The sequence below is a fragment of the Equus przewalskii genome, chromosome 32, assembly GCF_037783145.1.
Source record: "Equus przewalskii isolate Varuska chromosome 32, EquPr2, whole genome shotgun sequence".
Classification (NCBI taxonomy): Eukaryota; Metazoa; Chordata; class Mammalia; order Perissodactyla; family Equidae; genus Equus; species Equus przewalskii.
The window spans coordinates 12,421,766-12,439,201 of NC_091862.1; the positions used below are offsets into that span (position 1 = coordinate 12,421,766).

At 40.9% G+C, this 17,436-nt stretch overlaps 2 protein-coding genes across 2 annotated transcripts in view; one reads left to right on the plus strand and one right to left on the minus strand.

Moving 5' to 3' along the window:
- Positions 1 to 17,436, plus strand: part of TFB1M (transcription factor B1, mitochondrial) — a 68,022-nt gene that overhangs the window by 39,381 nt on the left and 11,205 nt on the right. The window lies entirely within an intron of this gene.
- Positions 7,685 to 11,266, minus strand: CLDN20 (claudin 20). Its single transcript, XM_008526387.2, has one exon. It carries the CDS (start codon positions 11,139 to 11,141, stop codon positions 10,482 to 10,484), a length of 660 nt encoding a protein of 219 aa, XP_008524609.2. The 5' UTR covers positions 11,142 to 11,266; the 3' UTR covers positions 7,685 to 10,481.

Genomic DNA, 17,436 nt, shown 5'->3' on the forward strand with positions numbered 1-17,436 from the left:
AACTCCGGAGCTTCCCCTCCGGGGCGTGGAGTCGGCCTTTGGAGCTTCACCCAGCCCCAGTCCGCTCGGAGATCTCCGGCAATCCCTAGCCCCACCGTGCCGGCAGTGGCAGCCGGGAGACCTCCATACCCTCAGCGACTCTCTCTGGGACCCTCCGGGTGCCGCGAACACCAGGCGGGATCTCCCCGCCAATGGCGGGGAGAGACTCTCCCCGCGGGCCCAGGTGTGCAACTCCAAAGTTTCCCTCTGCGTTTAGGAGTAATTGCGGGGGGGTTAGGTAGGGTTCTGGTCACCTGTTGCCACCGTCGCTCCTCTGTTGTGTGCTCGCTCCTGCCCTAGATGTGTGTTGATCTTCTGGGGGCGTCCGTTGGAAGAAAGCCACTTGCGGGTACTAGGCTGTTCGGTCGGGGTCGGAGAGTTTTCACCTATTTCCACATCCTCCCGGAGGAAAGTCCATCCGCCTTCCGATGTATAGTTGCGTGGGTATCTCAGACGTCCTGAGATGCTGTCTGGATATCCTTTGTTAAGCGATAAGTGTCCAAATAATTGTAGACTCGAAGGGGGAGAGACAAAGAGAACTACTCACGGCACCATCTTGGATCCCCTCCCCAGGTTTTGTTATCTACTCTCTCAGTTTTTATTTGTCTGGGAAAGCCTTTATTTCACCTTCATGTCTGAAGGATAACTTTGCTGGGTACGGTATTCTTGGCTGGCAGATTTTGTCTTTCAGTACTTTGAATTTGTCATTCCACTTTCTCCTGGCCTGTGGAGTTTCTGCTGTGATGAAATCCACTGATAGACCAGTTGGGGTTCCTTTGTAGACTACTTTCTTTTCTCCCCCAGGCTGCCTTTAAGATTCTTTCTTGGGCTGGCCCGGTGGTGCAGTTGTTCAGTTCGCATGTTCCGCTTCTCTGTGGCCCGGGGTTTGTCGGTTTGGATCCTGGTTGCAGACATGGCACCGCTTGGCAAAAGCCATGCTGTGGTAGGCGTCCCATATATAAAGTAGAGGAAGATGGGCACGGATGTTAGCTCAGGGCCAGTCTTTCTCAGCAAAAAGAGGAGGATTGGCAGCAGTTAGCTCAGGGCTATTCTTCCTCAAACAAAAAAAAAGATTCTTTCTTTATCATTGATTTTTGACAGTTTCATTATAATGTGTCTTGGAGAAGGTCTTTTTGTTTTGAGATAAGAGGGAGTTCTGTTAGCTTCTTTGTCTTGTGTGTCTAATTCCCTCCCCAGGTTTAGGAAGTTCTTGGCTATTATTTATCTGTATACACTCCCTGCTCTCTTCTCCCTCCCTTCTCCTTTTGGTAGAACAGTTATTCTTGTATTTGTTTTTCTCATCATACCTGATAGCTCTCATAGTTTCTTCACTTTTTTAAAATCTTAGTTCTCTCCCCTTTTCTGAGTCATTTCTAAATTCCTGTCCTCCAAGTTACTAGTTCTTTCTTTTATTGCATCTGCCCTATTTCCTAAACTCTTATGTGTTCTTCTCATTCATTGAATTCTTCACCTCTAGAATTTCAGTCTGGTTCTTTTTTAAAATTTCAATCTCTTTGATAAAGAACTTCTGTTTATCAGTTTTGTTCTTGAGTTCATTGAATTGCCTTTCTCAGTTTACTTGTAGCTCATTGAATCTCTTCAAAACAGCCATTTTGAATTCTTTATCATTTAGATTGCAGTATTCTGTGCCTCTGAGTTTGGTTGCTTGGGAATTATCATTTTCTTGTTGTGATACCATATTACTATGATTTTTCATAGTATGTGACAAAATGTGCCTCTGGCATCATTTGAAGTAGCACACATCTTTCTTACTTGTTTACTTTGTTAAAGTCCAACAAACTGGCAGTTAGAAACCTTTCTTTTATTTTCCAGAAGGTGATGCTTGTAGCTCAAGTTTTTGGTTTCTCTTTACCTGAGCTGGCTCTGAGACTGCACTTGGGAGTGGGTGTAAAAAAAGCGAGTATAGTAAAAGCTGACAGCTGAGTGGGGGGAGGTGTGAGCTTAGCACCCAGGGCTCTGTGGGTGTCCACAGCCCAGTAGAGTGATCCTTGAGTGGGGATACTCCTAGAGGTCCCTGGGTGGACCTCCTGCTGAAATCCCAAAGCACAAAGCAGGGAACATGCTTTTTCAATGCCCTTTGTTATTCTTGTCTGCCTCTTTCCTTTTCCTCTCCTAACCCCGAGTCAGGAGGTTCCCTCCTTAGAAATCTGGGTGCTGCTGAAGAGAAACAGGTCCCTCAAGCTGCAACTCATGGAGCCAGGTGATCAGTCACTCACCGCTTTTACTTTCTACCTCCTCTGTGTGGGAAGTCACCACTTTCACTGGTGACAGCCCGGTTCATTGCAGTGTTGCCCTGGGGAGGGAGACTGACTCCTTGAGTCCCTCTGTTTCTGCCTCCAGACTTGTCTCTGTCCTGCTACAGTGGCTTACCTGGTTCTCCCTCAGTCTGGCTGGACCTCCACAGATTCTCTATCTCCCTTGCGTGTCCACCCTGTTTTGCAGTCTCCAGTTTCCCTTTTTCTCCTTGATTGAGGCAGGTGAGTGTGGGGCAGGCTTATCGCCTCCCTTGGATCACGGCACCGTCCGAGGTCATATCTACCCACTTTCTGAAGCACAAGTGGGTGGAAATCTCCTCAATGTTCTGGTGTAATGTGCAGAGACACTTTTGTTCAGTTATGAATGACCAATTAGTTGTAGATAAAAAGGGAGATAAAAAAGGAAGGACTCACACTGCTGTGTTGCTAACGGCACTTCTAAAATCCAAATGTTTATTTATCGTATTTTTTCCCACGTTTTTGAGAGCCCTTCTTTTGTCAGTTACTTGTGATCAATCATCTGTAGAAAAATAGTTGGATATTAAACTAAGCTCTGACTATTCCATGTTAATCACAGAAGAGTAAGTGTTAATTACAGAAAGTTTCTCTGCCAAAAATGAAAATCAATAATCTGGTTCCTGTTTTACCAAAGCACTAGTGGATGAGTTACTACAGGACATGTACTGTAATAACTCATCTCTTTTTATTGAATGTATCCTGAGCACCTACTCTGTGAAAAGCCCTGGGCTAGGCAGAGAGGGACGGGGAGGTGACATGGCTAGGAGCCCAGTCAGACATGGCATCGGCCTTTGGAGTTCACAGCTAGTGAGGAACAGATTTCTCCTTCCTGGCTGCAACTCTCAACTATAAAGTCCTACAGAGTTTCCCTACATCATTTGTTTGACATTCACTAATACAAGTAGAAAGCATGAAAAATTGGGTTACGTGATTTTTAGATTTAGATACAGATATAGATTATAGATTTAGAATGGGGCCCCCAAGCAATAGTGTTTGACCTACTTATACATCTTGAAGCATCATCTGAATCATCTTCATGGTCTTTGCTACCACCTTCCACTTCCTCTGCCGTGTTATCCACCGCAATTAACCAAGCTTTCGGGTGACTATAGGAGTTCAGGCCATCTTCCACTTATGTAACAGACTTAATTGTCAGCCTTTTGTAAATCAACCTTGGTACCACCTCCCTTCAGCATCTCAAGGTTTCCGACATTGTACATGACTTCTTCCCAAATCAGAGATCCTGTTAGATCCTAGACAGAATTTGATGACTGGAGACACCTTATACCTCATCAGCAGACTTAACACATTTGTGCTTTCAGGGATTTTTTTTATCCTAGAACAGCTGGCCACTGTAATGAAGAAAATCAAGAGATGGTTGTTCCTGTAATGCGTGTATGTGTGTATGTAATGTTTTGAATCATATAAGACCCAATTATGTCAGAAACCAAGATCTTTACTTTTAGGCTTTTATAGTTATGATTATTACCATAATCCAGAACCTATGGGCTATCTGAATTTTACAAAGAGTTTCTTAAGGTGGATGTTAGAATATTTTTAGTGGAAAGTTTCTAAGTCTTTGTTTTAGTTACCTGTTTGAGAGTAGTTGATGGTGTTTAGAAGGTGTTATCAACTTTATCTTTGATTTAGGGGTAAGGTACACATGTAGTTAGTTAGTTAAAAATTCTTTCTCCCGGGATTAAGGCCTTATGAGAATATTTATTATTTGGAAATAAGCTAGGTATGTCTTCGGTTCTCTTTTTATTGAGGATGCTTGATTTTTGGCAAATTAAACATATTCATAGCAACTTTGTTTACATGCGTTTTCATCATGTTGTAAATATTACGTGCAGGGGATTTACTTATAATTTAGGAAAGCAGTTATCAAGGAGGAGAGAGAATGTATTCCGATAAAGGAAAACAATAAATCAGATGATTAAATTGTAGTTCTAAAAGAATTCTCTGCTGCTCTGAAGTAGTTTTACCATATTAGGGCAGATCAGGAATACTCTGAGGAAAGCCAGGAAATATTTGATAGTTACATTGAGCAAATTTTTAAAAAATTCATTTTCTTAAGAAAGGGGAAGAATTTTTACAGAGATGATAAGATAACAATACAAGACTGTCCCTCTGGCCAAGCCCTTCTGAACACAAGAGAAAGCCATAGACACAGAGAACTACAACACAGGTACAATGTGCCGAGTGCCAAAACAGGGGTCCAGGCAGGTCCTGGGGGCGTTGAGAGAGGGAGGCTAATTCTCTGTAGATGCTCAGAAGACGTTTACTAAAATTCACTGCTTATCCTCAGGCAAAACTCTAAGAATTAGATATGGAGAATTTCTTTTGTGATGTGACAAGAAGGGCTTATTTATAACCACCTCAGGATTTTTCTGGTGAGAATCTGTTAACCCTTCTGTTGTCGATCTTTAGATTAACTAACTTAATCAGGCTTCAGTGGGAGAACTTTCACTGCCGTGGAACTCTTACAGACCTGTTCTGACTGGTTGAACTAAATTCTACAAGCTCTTCACTCTCGTTCACTTCTCTAATGCAGTCCCCAAAATTCAAACCCCAAATACTTTTCTATCTACAAAAACACAACCTCTTAGGTTCTTAAAATTAAACAAATTAGTCTGTCTAGCGTTTCTTAAACTACTAGAATTTGTAGTATATGAATTTTAAGTTAGAATTTTTAAAATTTTGTATTTTCATTTCACTTTAGAGTTAATCAAATCATTTTGCCAATTATAAGAAAAAAAATGTTTATTTTTCAGTACAAATTCACAACTGAAAGATGCTTCCATGAGAGAATAAAACTTATTTCTTTAGTTTCTCAAGCTGGCATCTGGAGACCCGTGAAAATCTCCATATTTCTGGGGTTCCAAAGTAATTTTTTTTCAGCTAGTCTGCACATTACTCAAATTTGAGAAATACTGAGCTATTAGCTATTCCCTCAAAATTCTGTGTCATATTTTTCTTTTATAAATTGTGGTCATGGGTCTGGTAATCTAACATCCTTCCCATAGAATGGACAAGTATTAGTCTAACCACTGTCCTGTACTCCAACCTACTAGAAAGGTCACTTAGATATAATGTGAGAATTGCAACAGGCTCTTTTGATTGACATGATAGAGGCAGCATTCCCTAATGGAAGAGCTAGAAGTACTTTGAAGTAAGCTAGATCTTCTGGAAGTCCAGCACTCCTGGTTATGAGAACTTGGGCAGGTTAAGAGGCTGAGTTTTAATCCATCACATTGGGGCAGTAATGCCACCCTTGGAGGACTGTTATTAGGAATAGAGATAACCCATGTAAAGTGCTTAACGTGAGTATGTGGCACATGGAGGCAGTCAGTGGAAGGTAGGTGTTACTGTTGTGATTATAAGCAAATATTTACAAACTAGTTGTAATATTCTGATATAGTACTGTGGATTATAATTTTTAAGACATATATATAATTTCTATCTAATTTTGCCTGTTTGGAAGTATGCCTTATAGAGCAAGTTACTCCCAAACGTGGTGCAGATTTAAAACATAGATCATATCAATACAATTTTAGATGAATTAATGACAATACACCCCTAACATAGTATAAAGAAGGGGTCGGCACTTGGGGCATCTGTGCCTGACCTTTGAGGACAGTGCTAATTTTTAGTGGCTTTCACCCATGCTTGCCCACAGCTGCTGAGGCCTCAACCTCTGTGTGAAATAGTCTTGAGCTTAGTGAGTGGACGGGTCCGCATAAGAAACAACCATTTTTCATGCCTTTGTGTTTTTTTGAAATCTAATATTGAGGATGTTATTTCTGTTTTTTATTACCCTATATTTAAGAATCCTTTCAACATAAGGTCAGAAGACTAATATTTTTCTGCTTAACTATTGTTCTTCCATGTTAGGTCTGGTTTCCTAGAATCAGAGATTGAGATAAGGATTTTTGTGAAAATGGTGTGTTGAGGAGTGCTCTCCAGAGAAGGGAAAGGAGGCAAGCAGAATAAGAGAGGGAAAAATTGCTAGGTGAGGCTGTTGTTTGGCCTGGAAACCAGCTTCAGCCTGGTCTCACGGTTGTCGAAGGTTGGGGGTTGAGGGGAGCTCTGAGGCACAAAGGGAGCAGCGTTTTGTACCCCTGTATCAGTCAGTATTGCTCCTGGCCACCTCCTGGGAGAAGTGGTGCCGTAGCCTTCCAGCACGGGCAGCCCCATATCTGTGAGCCGTTAGCACCCATCACTGCAGTGACTAGGCGATGGGTGCGAGGCCCAGTGGAAGGAGCTTGGGCGAGGGACCAGTAGTAGCGTCTGTGTTCCTGCCAGTGGACAAAGCTGCCAGATCCCTTGTGTGGTCGTCTCTGCCTTGGTTGCTGGGAGATTCTAAACTAAGTTTCATATTTAATTGCTTTAGCAGCCTTCAACCAGGATGATTTAATAACATTATTTCTTTCGTCCTTGTCTTTGTAACTTTAGTTGTTCAACTTTATCATTGACTTTTGTATTTAATGTATCAGTAATTTTATTGTAAGTTGTCTCAAATTCTTTTTTGAGAGTGGGTGAGTGTAAAATGAAAATAAATATGTAAACTAAGAACCAGTTTTATAATTACAAAAGTACCAGGGTCATCCTCCTTAAAAGTCAAATAAAATAAATGCTGAATAAAAATGAGTGTTTACCCTTATAATCTAATTTAGTATAAGTTATGCTTTCATAACTACTCAAGAATGAAATAAGCAATAAATATTACAAAACCAGGGAAGGAAGACACAGAATTGCATTTGTGCAGATGACACTTTTATGTATGTATAAAGTACAATGAAATGAGCACAAACGTTACTGGAGGTAATGTAGAGACATGCAGCAGGTTCCGCAAAATCACAGGCTGTGATGTAAATCCTTAAAAGTCAATAAAGTCAGTATATGCCAAAGTCATGTAGCTAAAATATAGTGATAAAAGAAACGTAATGAGAAAGCATTGAATCCATGTCCAAAACTGAACTCACTTCTGTCTGCCTACCCCAGGCCTGCTGCTCCCCACGTATTCAGTTTGCTGACTGATGACATCTTCATCTGCCCAGGTCATCCAAGCCTAACCTGGGCTAACCTCATCTTAGTCCCCATGCCCCTTAGCTTTACCCTCACAACCCGTCACTAGTTACCAACTTCTGACATCACCTACATTTCTCTTAAAGCTATCCATTCTTATACCCAATTCTCCTGACTTAATGTAAGTTTTCATCATTTTTGCCAGAATTGCTAGGTGACTTCTTCAGTCACGTATGTATATAAATACACATTAACACACCTACACACGTATCTGCCGCATCATGAAATAAGCATGATGTTCTAGGGATTTTTTGGCATTTTGTTCTTTTGGTTTTTGTTTTGATAACTTTTTAATCAAAGAAAAATGAATATTTAAATATATTCAGATATATCAGGGTTTCTCAGCCTCATCACTATTGACATTTGGGGCCAGATAATTCTTTGTTGCTGCAACCCTCTTGGTGCATTGTAGGATATTTGACAGCATCCCTGGTCTCTGCCCACTAGATTTCAGCGCCACTACCCCAGCTGTGACAACCTAAAAGGTCTCCAGGCATTGCCAGGTGTCCTCGGCAGGCTACGCTGCTCCCAGTTGAAGACCACTGGAATAACTAAGAACTGTTGGGCAGCACTCTGCTGCTCCCCATGCCCCTGCTGCTCTGTGTGTCTCTCGCAGTGAATCCTCACAACAGCTCTGTGAATAGGCGCTTATTTATCCTCAATATCCCATGAGCAAACCCAGACTTAGATTAGGTAATGCGTACTGTGACACCTTGTGTCCTGGGGAACCTTGCACCCAGGTGGTTTGACTCTGGAGCAAGTTTCCCTCAGGTTGAATCCTCTCTCCCCACTTACTAGCTCTGTGACCTTGGGCAAATTAGGTCACTTGCTTAACTTTTCTCTGTCTCAAATTCCTGTAAGCTCCTGAGAATAGTATCTGTTCCCTAGAGTCCTCATGAGGTTTAAACCAGTCAGTGTATGCAAAGGATTGAGACAGGCCTGGCATGTCATAGTGAGCACTTGCAGTGACAAGTCACTCAATACAAAGGTAAGAAGATAGCTTGTCTCCCAGTCTAGTTGGAGATGCAATCACGTGAACTATCGTTTAAGTAGCGCATTCTCTGAGAGCACAGAGAAGGAGGCAGCAAGCTGCTTCAGGGAGTCAGGATTGCGTTTACGAAGGAGGTCCCGAGTGAACCTCAGAGGAGGAGGAGTAGGAGCTTGGGCAGCAGGGGTGAGTGTGGGAGGATTCTGGGAGGAGGCACGCAGTAGGGGTGAATCCTGGAGGGAGGGAGGCAGTTCACCATTTCATGGTCGCATTTCCAGAATGTGTAGAATTGGGCCTTTATTTTCTGTGAAGTGGCTGCTTTTCTGAGAGTTCAAAACATCCCTGTATCTATTTAGAAAGAAAATATTCCAGAACTAAATAAAAATTGTTTTTTGAAGTATGTATAGGGTTATATAGAATATATAAAGTAAACTTTTAGTATAGGACTATAGGATGCATAGACTGCAGGTAAAGCCAGTCTGTGCTTTAAAGAGAGCATAAATGGGAGAGAGCATATGGATCTCTCTAAAATGAGAGACCATAGGTGTCAAGGCAATCCTACCACATTAATTTGCATAAAAATATTCTTTTTATCTATAGAGTTATTTTTAATATGACATTTGTTCAGAAAATATTTTGACCACTCAAAAGGAATACATACCTTCAACAACGTGTGAACTTCCGTTTGAATGATTCCCTTGCTAACTCCCGTATGAAATAGTCTCTTTTCATTTTAGCTGTTCCATTAATAGCTAATGACATTGTTTCAGAAGAGCATGATGATCTACTGAGTAAAATTGGTATAAAATATTTTAGTCTCTACGTCTGTATGCACAGATGAAAATTACTTAGTCACATAAAACATATTCTTCCCACTTCTGAGCTATTAATGTACAAAGAAATGGTCTTTTTCCCCCTTTTACCATTGTATTGTAAATAATGAGTAAGCTTAATTAAAAAATTACTAGAAACAACAGCATGCAATATTTCCTTTGCACATTAAAAAATCCAATTTTTACTTTCTTGTTAAGATATTTGAATTAAATATCATAATTTAATTTATATTTCTAAAAGCATTCTTCATAGTTCTAAAGTTATTTTCACATCATTAACTAATTGAAGCAGCTCAATTATAAGAGAACAACAGTGTTTTTGTTAATGTGAATCAAATGAGAAAAAAATGACAATTTAAAAGTAACCTTTATCATCCAAATACTAATCAATGAGAGATTAAATGAGATGAGGGTGAATCTAAATTGTCGTAGGGTCAATGAACTTCATCTGGAGTATTCTCTTGAGCAGAAGAGGGCAGTTCTTCAGCATTTTAAAATAAGCAAACTTCTGTTGTTATCACTTAGCTTGTCTTTAATGCTTTAAAAGTCCTAGAGATCTGAGTTGGGGTTTGGTGTGGTTTTGCCTTGCTGTGGCAGCGTTTACCAGTTTCTTTTCTTTCGTTCTGCCTAATTTCTGGTTGTTGTATGATTGGCTCTCGCAGATGTAAGGTAGGTATTTTTTTAAAACGAAGAAAGAGACAGGGAGGCCAGACGAGATGGAGATGTGGGGCGGCTGGTTTGGCCTTATCTGAAAGATGTGGACAGCTCTTCTGTCCCTAACACGCCGTAACCCAGAAACCGTTTAGCGGTGGTGCACCCCAGCAGACAGCACAGGCAGACGGTCCCCTGTGTTAAAACCAGGCCGAGGTGCTTTTTATACTTGGCAATTTAGTGCTTTCATGAAATCCAGTTAAGACCAATACTGAAGATGTATCAACAGGTTATCTTAAAAGGGAAAAAAAAAAAATCCATCAATTGATTGCCTTATTAATATAATCAGAACCTCTTTTCAATTATAAACCTTTAGATAAACCATGAAAACAGTAATGGAAAAATAATCTTACAAGAGATAAAATTGTATGTGGTAATTTATTGGCATTTGGAATGCCCTTATTGTTTTTAAAGTGTTTTGCATTCTTTGTAGAGAGTTAAGCATAATTCTGATTTATTTTTTTTATCTGAAATAAACGCAAAAGTCACAGCCGGCACCTAGAAGTTCCATATGCCTTACACAGATATTTACACATAATCCTTCAGGTTGTATGCTGAATTGCCCTCAGGCTGTGTGGTGGAGACATGCTGCTGCTTGGCTGGGTCGACCCAAGCTTCTGGATGCTTTTTTATCCAGGAAATGCAGAAAATCATGCCAGAGATAAACAGCAGCATGGCGGAAATGAATCCGATGTAGACAGCTCCTCCAGGTTCATGTTTGTTGCTTTCCGGAACTGTCAGATCCAGAAAGTTTGCTATGATCTCCTTTGTGTACCACACTGTCGGTATTAAACCAGAGATCCCTGCAGACATGAAACAGACTCCTCCAGCCACAGAAGCATGACTCTTGGTTTCTCTGTCCCCTCCTAAGCGGGTGCATTTCATCCCCACTGTAGAAGTGCAGATCCCCAAAGCAGACAGGACACATGCCAGGACCATAGTGGCCCGCGCAGCCTGCACGTGGGTGGGGAGGGACAGAATGGAGTATTTCAGGGTGCAGCTGAACATCCCGGTGCTGTACCACGTGCAGTCCATCCACAGCCCTTGCAGCTGTACGATGGCTGTTATGATGCTGGAGCCCGCATCCACATTCACCTTCCAGTTGGGCAGCAGAGTGGCTGTGAGCACTCCAGAGACCCCAGATAAGGCCAGGAAGAAAGCAAAGAGCTGGAGACCCCCCGACTCCATGATGTTACCGTTATCTTTGTCTGCCTAGAAAATCCTGGTGCTTAATTATGGTGGCTCTTGGTCCAAGTTGTAGCTCCTTCTGTGCAGTAGAGAACCAAGTAACAAAGGCTGGGGAAAGAAGACAAAATCAGGATTGAAGGAAAGAAAGAATAAACAAAAGGCGTCCGTGTGCACCGGGAGCCAAGAACACATCTGAATAGGGCCCAGGGTGGATGAGGACACTGCAGCCCAGGAGGAAAGCTCACACCAGGCCCTCCGAGGGCACCCTTTCTGCTGAGTATTGTGGGTGGGTGGTGCTGGATACATGGCATAAAGGCCAGAACTGTCCACTGCGTTCTTCTTAAACTGTGCTGAAGTTGTCTGTAAAGTGGGCATGCACCTTGTTAGGAGATATAGCATTTCAAATTGCAGCCCTAGGATCTGATAAAGAATTTTAATAGCATTACAGGCTTTTAGAACTTATTTCTAATTCAAATACTCTAGGTAATAAGGAAGAAGGGTTTAAACCCACCTCTTAAAAATGATTTATAAATATATATTAGAAAAGTTTTAAGTATTCAAAAAATGATTTTATTTAAAAAATATCTATTAAGCAGCCACTGTATCCCAGGCACATGACCCAGGTGAACTGTTTAAGGAGGAGAGGAAAGTAATAGAAGGCTGAGTCACTGGCAGGATTATCCCTCATTTCCAGTTAGTAAACGTGCAAAATCCTTACCTAGGTTAGCAGTTGTGTCTCTTCAGGTGCAAAGTACTCAAAACTGCAACAATTAAGCCACTGTCTTTGCTTAAGAGAATGTGAGATCCTTTCTACTTGGGACCAGAATCGTTCCCTGACCCAGATGAAGTAGTCTGCCGCAGAACCGGTTACTCTGAACGGTCGGGAGCAGTGACATCAAATCATGAAAATACGGACCAGGAATAACCACATCGTTAGTTGTATGTGAAAGGATACCAAAAGTAGTGTGACTTTATTTTCTTTCTTTCTTTCTTTTCTTTGAGGAGGAAAAGATAGCACTTACTTTGTAGCTTGGCTGTGTCTTACTCTGGCAGTATTTGTTGCCTCCTTTGAGAGAAATATAGTGGTTTTCTGAGATACAGCAATACTGGCCTGTTTGGGTTTCTGAATTAATTTTTGAATGACGTATTTGAGTGGCTCTATCGTGATTCATTTGTATTTCACAAAAGGCAGTATGGGCTCTGAATCCAAAATACTTGGGTCAAATCTTGGCTTTCCAGAAGCTTTCTGTGCCTTAGTGTCCTCTGCTGGGAAATGAGGAGGATTGTTTGTGTTAATGCGTTTGAAGGGCTCAGAACAATATCCAACCCAAAGGAGTTACTCAATAAATTGTAATTGACATCATTATTAGTATTTTTATTTATTTTGTATCATGAGACAATTGATATTTAATGACATGGGATTTTTTTCTTTTTTCTCTTGCAAAAGGCTGATTTTATTTATTTTCATAGAATCTGATTGCTGAAAGAAACCGTAGCTATAATCTTGTGCGTCATCATTTTTTCAGATTAGGACATTTAGGTGTTAAATCACCCCGTGCCACACAGGTCTCTGACGGACTGGCAGTGTCCAGCTCATCCCCGTCTCTTCCCGCCTCCCTCCATCCTGCATTTTCCCCCTTTGCACAGTACTTTCTGGTGAAATCTTCCCCATGTGCTTCCGTGGGAAGTGGGGAAAATGCTACATCTGGGGGCCAAAAAGCACCATTAGCTATCAACTTCTCTCACTCCCTTTCCCACCAAGACAAAAACGACTCCAGAGGGTACTAATAGGACAAATGGCTTAGCTTCAGAGACTCCCAAGGAGCTTGATGCCTAGCTCTTGTGAAGTATCAGAGGTAATCCTGACCCATGCCTGTATTAAAATTACAAAATTCCACAGTTAACATTGACTTTCTAAGAAGTTAAATCTTGGGCTATCTGAATTCCATTGTTGAATTTTTGTTCATAGTCTTAAAGTGTAAATTTTACCATTCTGGAAGAGGATTTCCCTGAGATTTTAAATTCTTGAGTCAGACTTAGTATAAGCATCAGAGTGCTTAGGCTTTGCCTGCCATCCTGCAGTTCTTTTCTGTTTTCCAAATTTCTTTTCATATCTGAGATCAAAATAGAACAAAAGTTAACATTTCTAGGAACAAATGAAAGACATGTTTATAGTTTCATAATAGCTGTTTTCAGGTTTGGGTTTTAACATGTCAGGCTCCAGCCAGCTCGCTAAATTACTGCCTTCCAGACCCTTTTCATCTTAGGGATTCTTCAAGAGCTAGAGATTGCTGTTAACATTCCCGAAGAGCATCTCATTTCTTTATTTTTACTTTGGTTGAGTAACCTTTATGTGTTGATCAGTCTATGCTCAGCTTCCCAATTATAACTCTTTTCTTCCCATTAACCAGTACATTTTATAAATTTCAATGTAATTCAGACTTGCAGACAGCTTGTTCATCTTAATTAACAAGTACTGGCAGTGATAAATTACAGACAGCCCAAATCAGCGTAAACAATATGACATTGCATTCAGTCAGCATAGCGCTGGCTTGCTGCCGAATATTGGACTTTAAATGCTTTCTTCTGCATACAGAACTTATGCAGAAGGAATTTGTTCTCCAAAATGAAGGTCACTGTTCTGTTCCTTTTGTAAAAATATATTGGCATCTTAGCTACATTGCTATGAAATCCTTTTTGTTCCCTCTCCAGCCACAAGCATGACACAATTTGTGGCCTGTTTTCTCAGATTTCTGTCTCTTGGAGAATAAAGGCATACTTTGTTTCAGTGTTGGTGGTGGTACTGCTGGTAGAGAAATACTGTGAAAGTAAGCAAACCAAAGGGGTCGCACGTCTCAGCTTAGCTCTAAATAGAGAACCCCTCTCACGGTTCTGAAACACGTTGCATACAGAACAGAACCTTTGAATGTTAAAGTTATGAACCATTTGCCAACAGAAAGTCTGTGGTGGATTTCAGTAAAATGTAAAGTCAGTTTTCCAGACAAGGTATATTTGTATCACAAGGAATATTTAAAAACAGATGTACAACTTATAATTCAAACTAAATAACACTTGAAGATATATTTAGGTCTCAGAGCATTAGAAAAGCTTCTCATTTTCCATACCTTTGGTTGCTAGCCTTCAGTGTCTTAACTCCCCTCTGTCAGTTGTCTTCCGATGAACCCCAATGAGGTATGATGAAGAGGAACCACATGCATGAGGCTCATTTCACAGCCTCTGAGTATTAGTGAGTTAACTTGCAAATAGCAAATAAAGAGCAACATAGAAATCTGAGAGGTAAAAACTGCTGATGGTGCCAGAAGATAAATACCAGGTTCTCCATCTCATTTTTTGAACTGTGGGAGAATTAAGAAAGGAGAGGCGGGCAAGGGAGGGAGTTGTTGTTACAACAGGATTTGTCGAAACCTGAAAGCTGAAAATGCTTTTGTGTCCCCATATACAGAGGAGGAAGTATTTGCGTGCTCACAAAAGGGCTTTCTTTTCTTTTAATATTATGTTGTAGTCTATAGTTATAATTTATTTTTGAATTTTTATCTGTGTTGGAAGATACAGTTTATTATTTTATGTCCCCAATTAAATTGAAGAATATAGTATTTTTAACTAAGTTGTGCTTTGCAAATGACAGTTAAGACCATCTTTTGTTGTGGTGCTTGTGATTTGCCTGAAATCAGGATTCACAAAATTGGTAACCTTCAAAATAAACAATCAAAAGATAGTTTTTAAAATATGTATAAAGTAAAAGAAGAAAGAAAACCCAGCAACAATGGTTGACTAGAATCTGATCAGTAAACCTACAAGTATTCTTTTGGAGTGTCCTGAATTTTCTTCTGCTCTTCCCTCCAATGAGAAAGATTTCTGGAGTATAACTTAATAAATTAGAGCTTTTGGAAAATGTTGTGAGGAAATTACACCAAAATGATGTGATGGAACACGTTAGATGAAATAGTGAAGTCAGACGCTGAGGTTCCAGAGCACAAAGATACCGACTTCCTCACCTCCGTTTGCTTTGGGTTCTGGTTTTCCTTCCTCAGTAACTTGAATTCTACACACTGTAAATTGACAGTCACTCTTGAGAAGGAAAATAAATTTTTGATTAGATTTTTAAAATTTTATAACCGTTAGATGTTAGCCATTTCTTTAAAAGCAGTGAATAATAAAATGCATGTTTCAATTATCTAGATTTTTCTCGATTTTTTTGGTTGGTTTGTTTTAATCTTTTCTAAGTCTGGCATTTAGCAAGATACTGTTTTCTTCTCTTAGAAATCTTAATGCCTGTGGATTTATTTTTCAGCCATAGTGTTAGAGTTTTGATATATAAACCTTTTTTATTTCATGGAAATAGATAAACAGTTCTTTGTATAAACACTGAGTGAAGCAGAGTGGAGTTTCAGGTGCTGACAGGCCCGGCGCTGTTCCTGATGCTCTAGCAGAAGTCCGGCAGCCCCCTGCTGTGTGTGGGCCTGTTGTGCTCCTTGCTGTGGTCATTGGTGCGGACTCACCTGTGCTGAGCTGACTGATGGCCTCTGGAGGGCCAACCTGCTGCCAGCTCTGACCTCGAGCATAATACAGCTTCCTGAGGGTAAATGGGTTAAGCATGCTTTCATGTACATTTATTTCTATTTTCAAAACATTGTTGATGATGATTCTGCCTTGATGAGAACATTTATCCTATAAAATGTTAACTGCGTGTTTTAAAAAGGCAAACTTCTGAAATGCAAATAACTTTCAACTACAGACCTTTAATCAAGGCAGAATTTCTTATATAAAAAAAGGAGTTGGAAAAGTGGAGAGGTACTGAGAAATACAATTCATCGACATTATCATCTACTTCCAGCGTGGACACTAAAGAGAATGAAGTCTTTTTACGTCCAGATACTCCGCTAGATCTCCCTTGTCCTAGTTTATCTTTCCTTAGTCTGTGTCTCTTCCCTGGCCCTCTCCCCTCAACACCCCAGTTGTATATCCACGTGCCAATGTGACATCACTAAAGGACACTTCAGACCCATCATGGACAGAGCTCAACTCCTGACCTCCCCACAGCACGTCTTCCCAGCTTGCCCACGTCCATTCATGGCAAACGCATCCTTCCATTGGGCAGGCCCCGGATCTTAAAAGCATCCTTGACTCCAGGCCCAACATCCATTCAGTCAACAAATGGTTTTGTTTCTAAACTTCAAAGTAGATCGAGAATTCTACCATCTCTGCGCCCCTCCATTGCTGACTCTCTAGCTTAAGACCTCTGGAGTGTACACCTCACAAGGACAGGGATTTCTGTGTCTCGTTCATTCCTGATTCTCCTGTGCCAGGAAGGCTGCCCAGCTTACAGTAGGGGTGCAGTAAGTACTTGTTGAATGAATGAACTCAGAAACTGATTTTGAGTATAAAAATAACATTAATTAAACTATACGTTATCTTTGCATGATTGACAGTATGATTTTGTCCTTTCTAAATGAGACTGCAATTTTAAGTAATTTTGTTGCTCTTCAGTTTTGTAATCTTGGCATAACAAATAGTATCTGCTATTTATAAACTGCTTCCTGTATGCTAGGTACTGTTCAAGGCACTGTAGTATTTCATTCTCAAGACAAGCCTGTGAGATCACAGGCATCCTCATTTTACAGGTGAGAAACCTAAGCTACAGGGAAATGAAGTCACTTGACTGAAGTGAGCAAGCAGCAGGCATGGGCTTCCGGCCCGTCTACACTCGCAGCCCTGCCCTGCCTGCAGTCAGGACGGACACATTGCGGAGGCTCATTATAGTGAGTCTCTGGTAGTCTGGACGAGCTGTGGAGACGCATTAACCCTGACCTCTCTGAACCCTACGTACGAACGTGTGCTTCCCATGCACGCAGAGTCCGTGAGTGACTGCGGAGGAGCTGGCCAGCGACTCAGCAGTCCGTCCATTTTCTTCTATAAAATGTTTTCATTTATCTACTTTTAAGAAAAAATTATATGTGATTTCCTTATTGTGTTTGTTTTTCTTAGTGGTGATAATGTGGATATTCAGATGAGCTTTTCTTTCTGAAAAAACAGGTAATTTAACTGAGTGTTTTAGAAATAATAATAACCCCGTACCTTTGTGAGTCGTTGTCCAGACCTGTGTTTCTCAGCCCCGCTCTCACTTAGCTCTCACTTAAGCATCTTCTTGCTTTAGAAAAGCCCTCAGGCCCGGGCCCAGCCTGTGGCTCCTGTGTCATTGGTCTAGGAAGATGCCCAGTCATTGTATGTTTAAAATGCTGCCCACTTAATTCCAGGGAAAAGTTGGGGTTCTGGT

Excerpts from the sequence above, each read along its gene's own strand:
- CLDN20 (XM_008526387.2), bottom strand. The coding sequence starts at position 11,141 with ATGGAGTCGGGGGGTCTCCAGCTCTTTGCTTTCTTCCTGGCCTTATCT.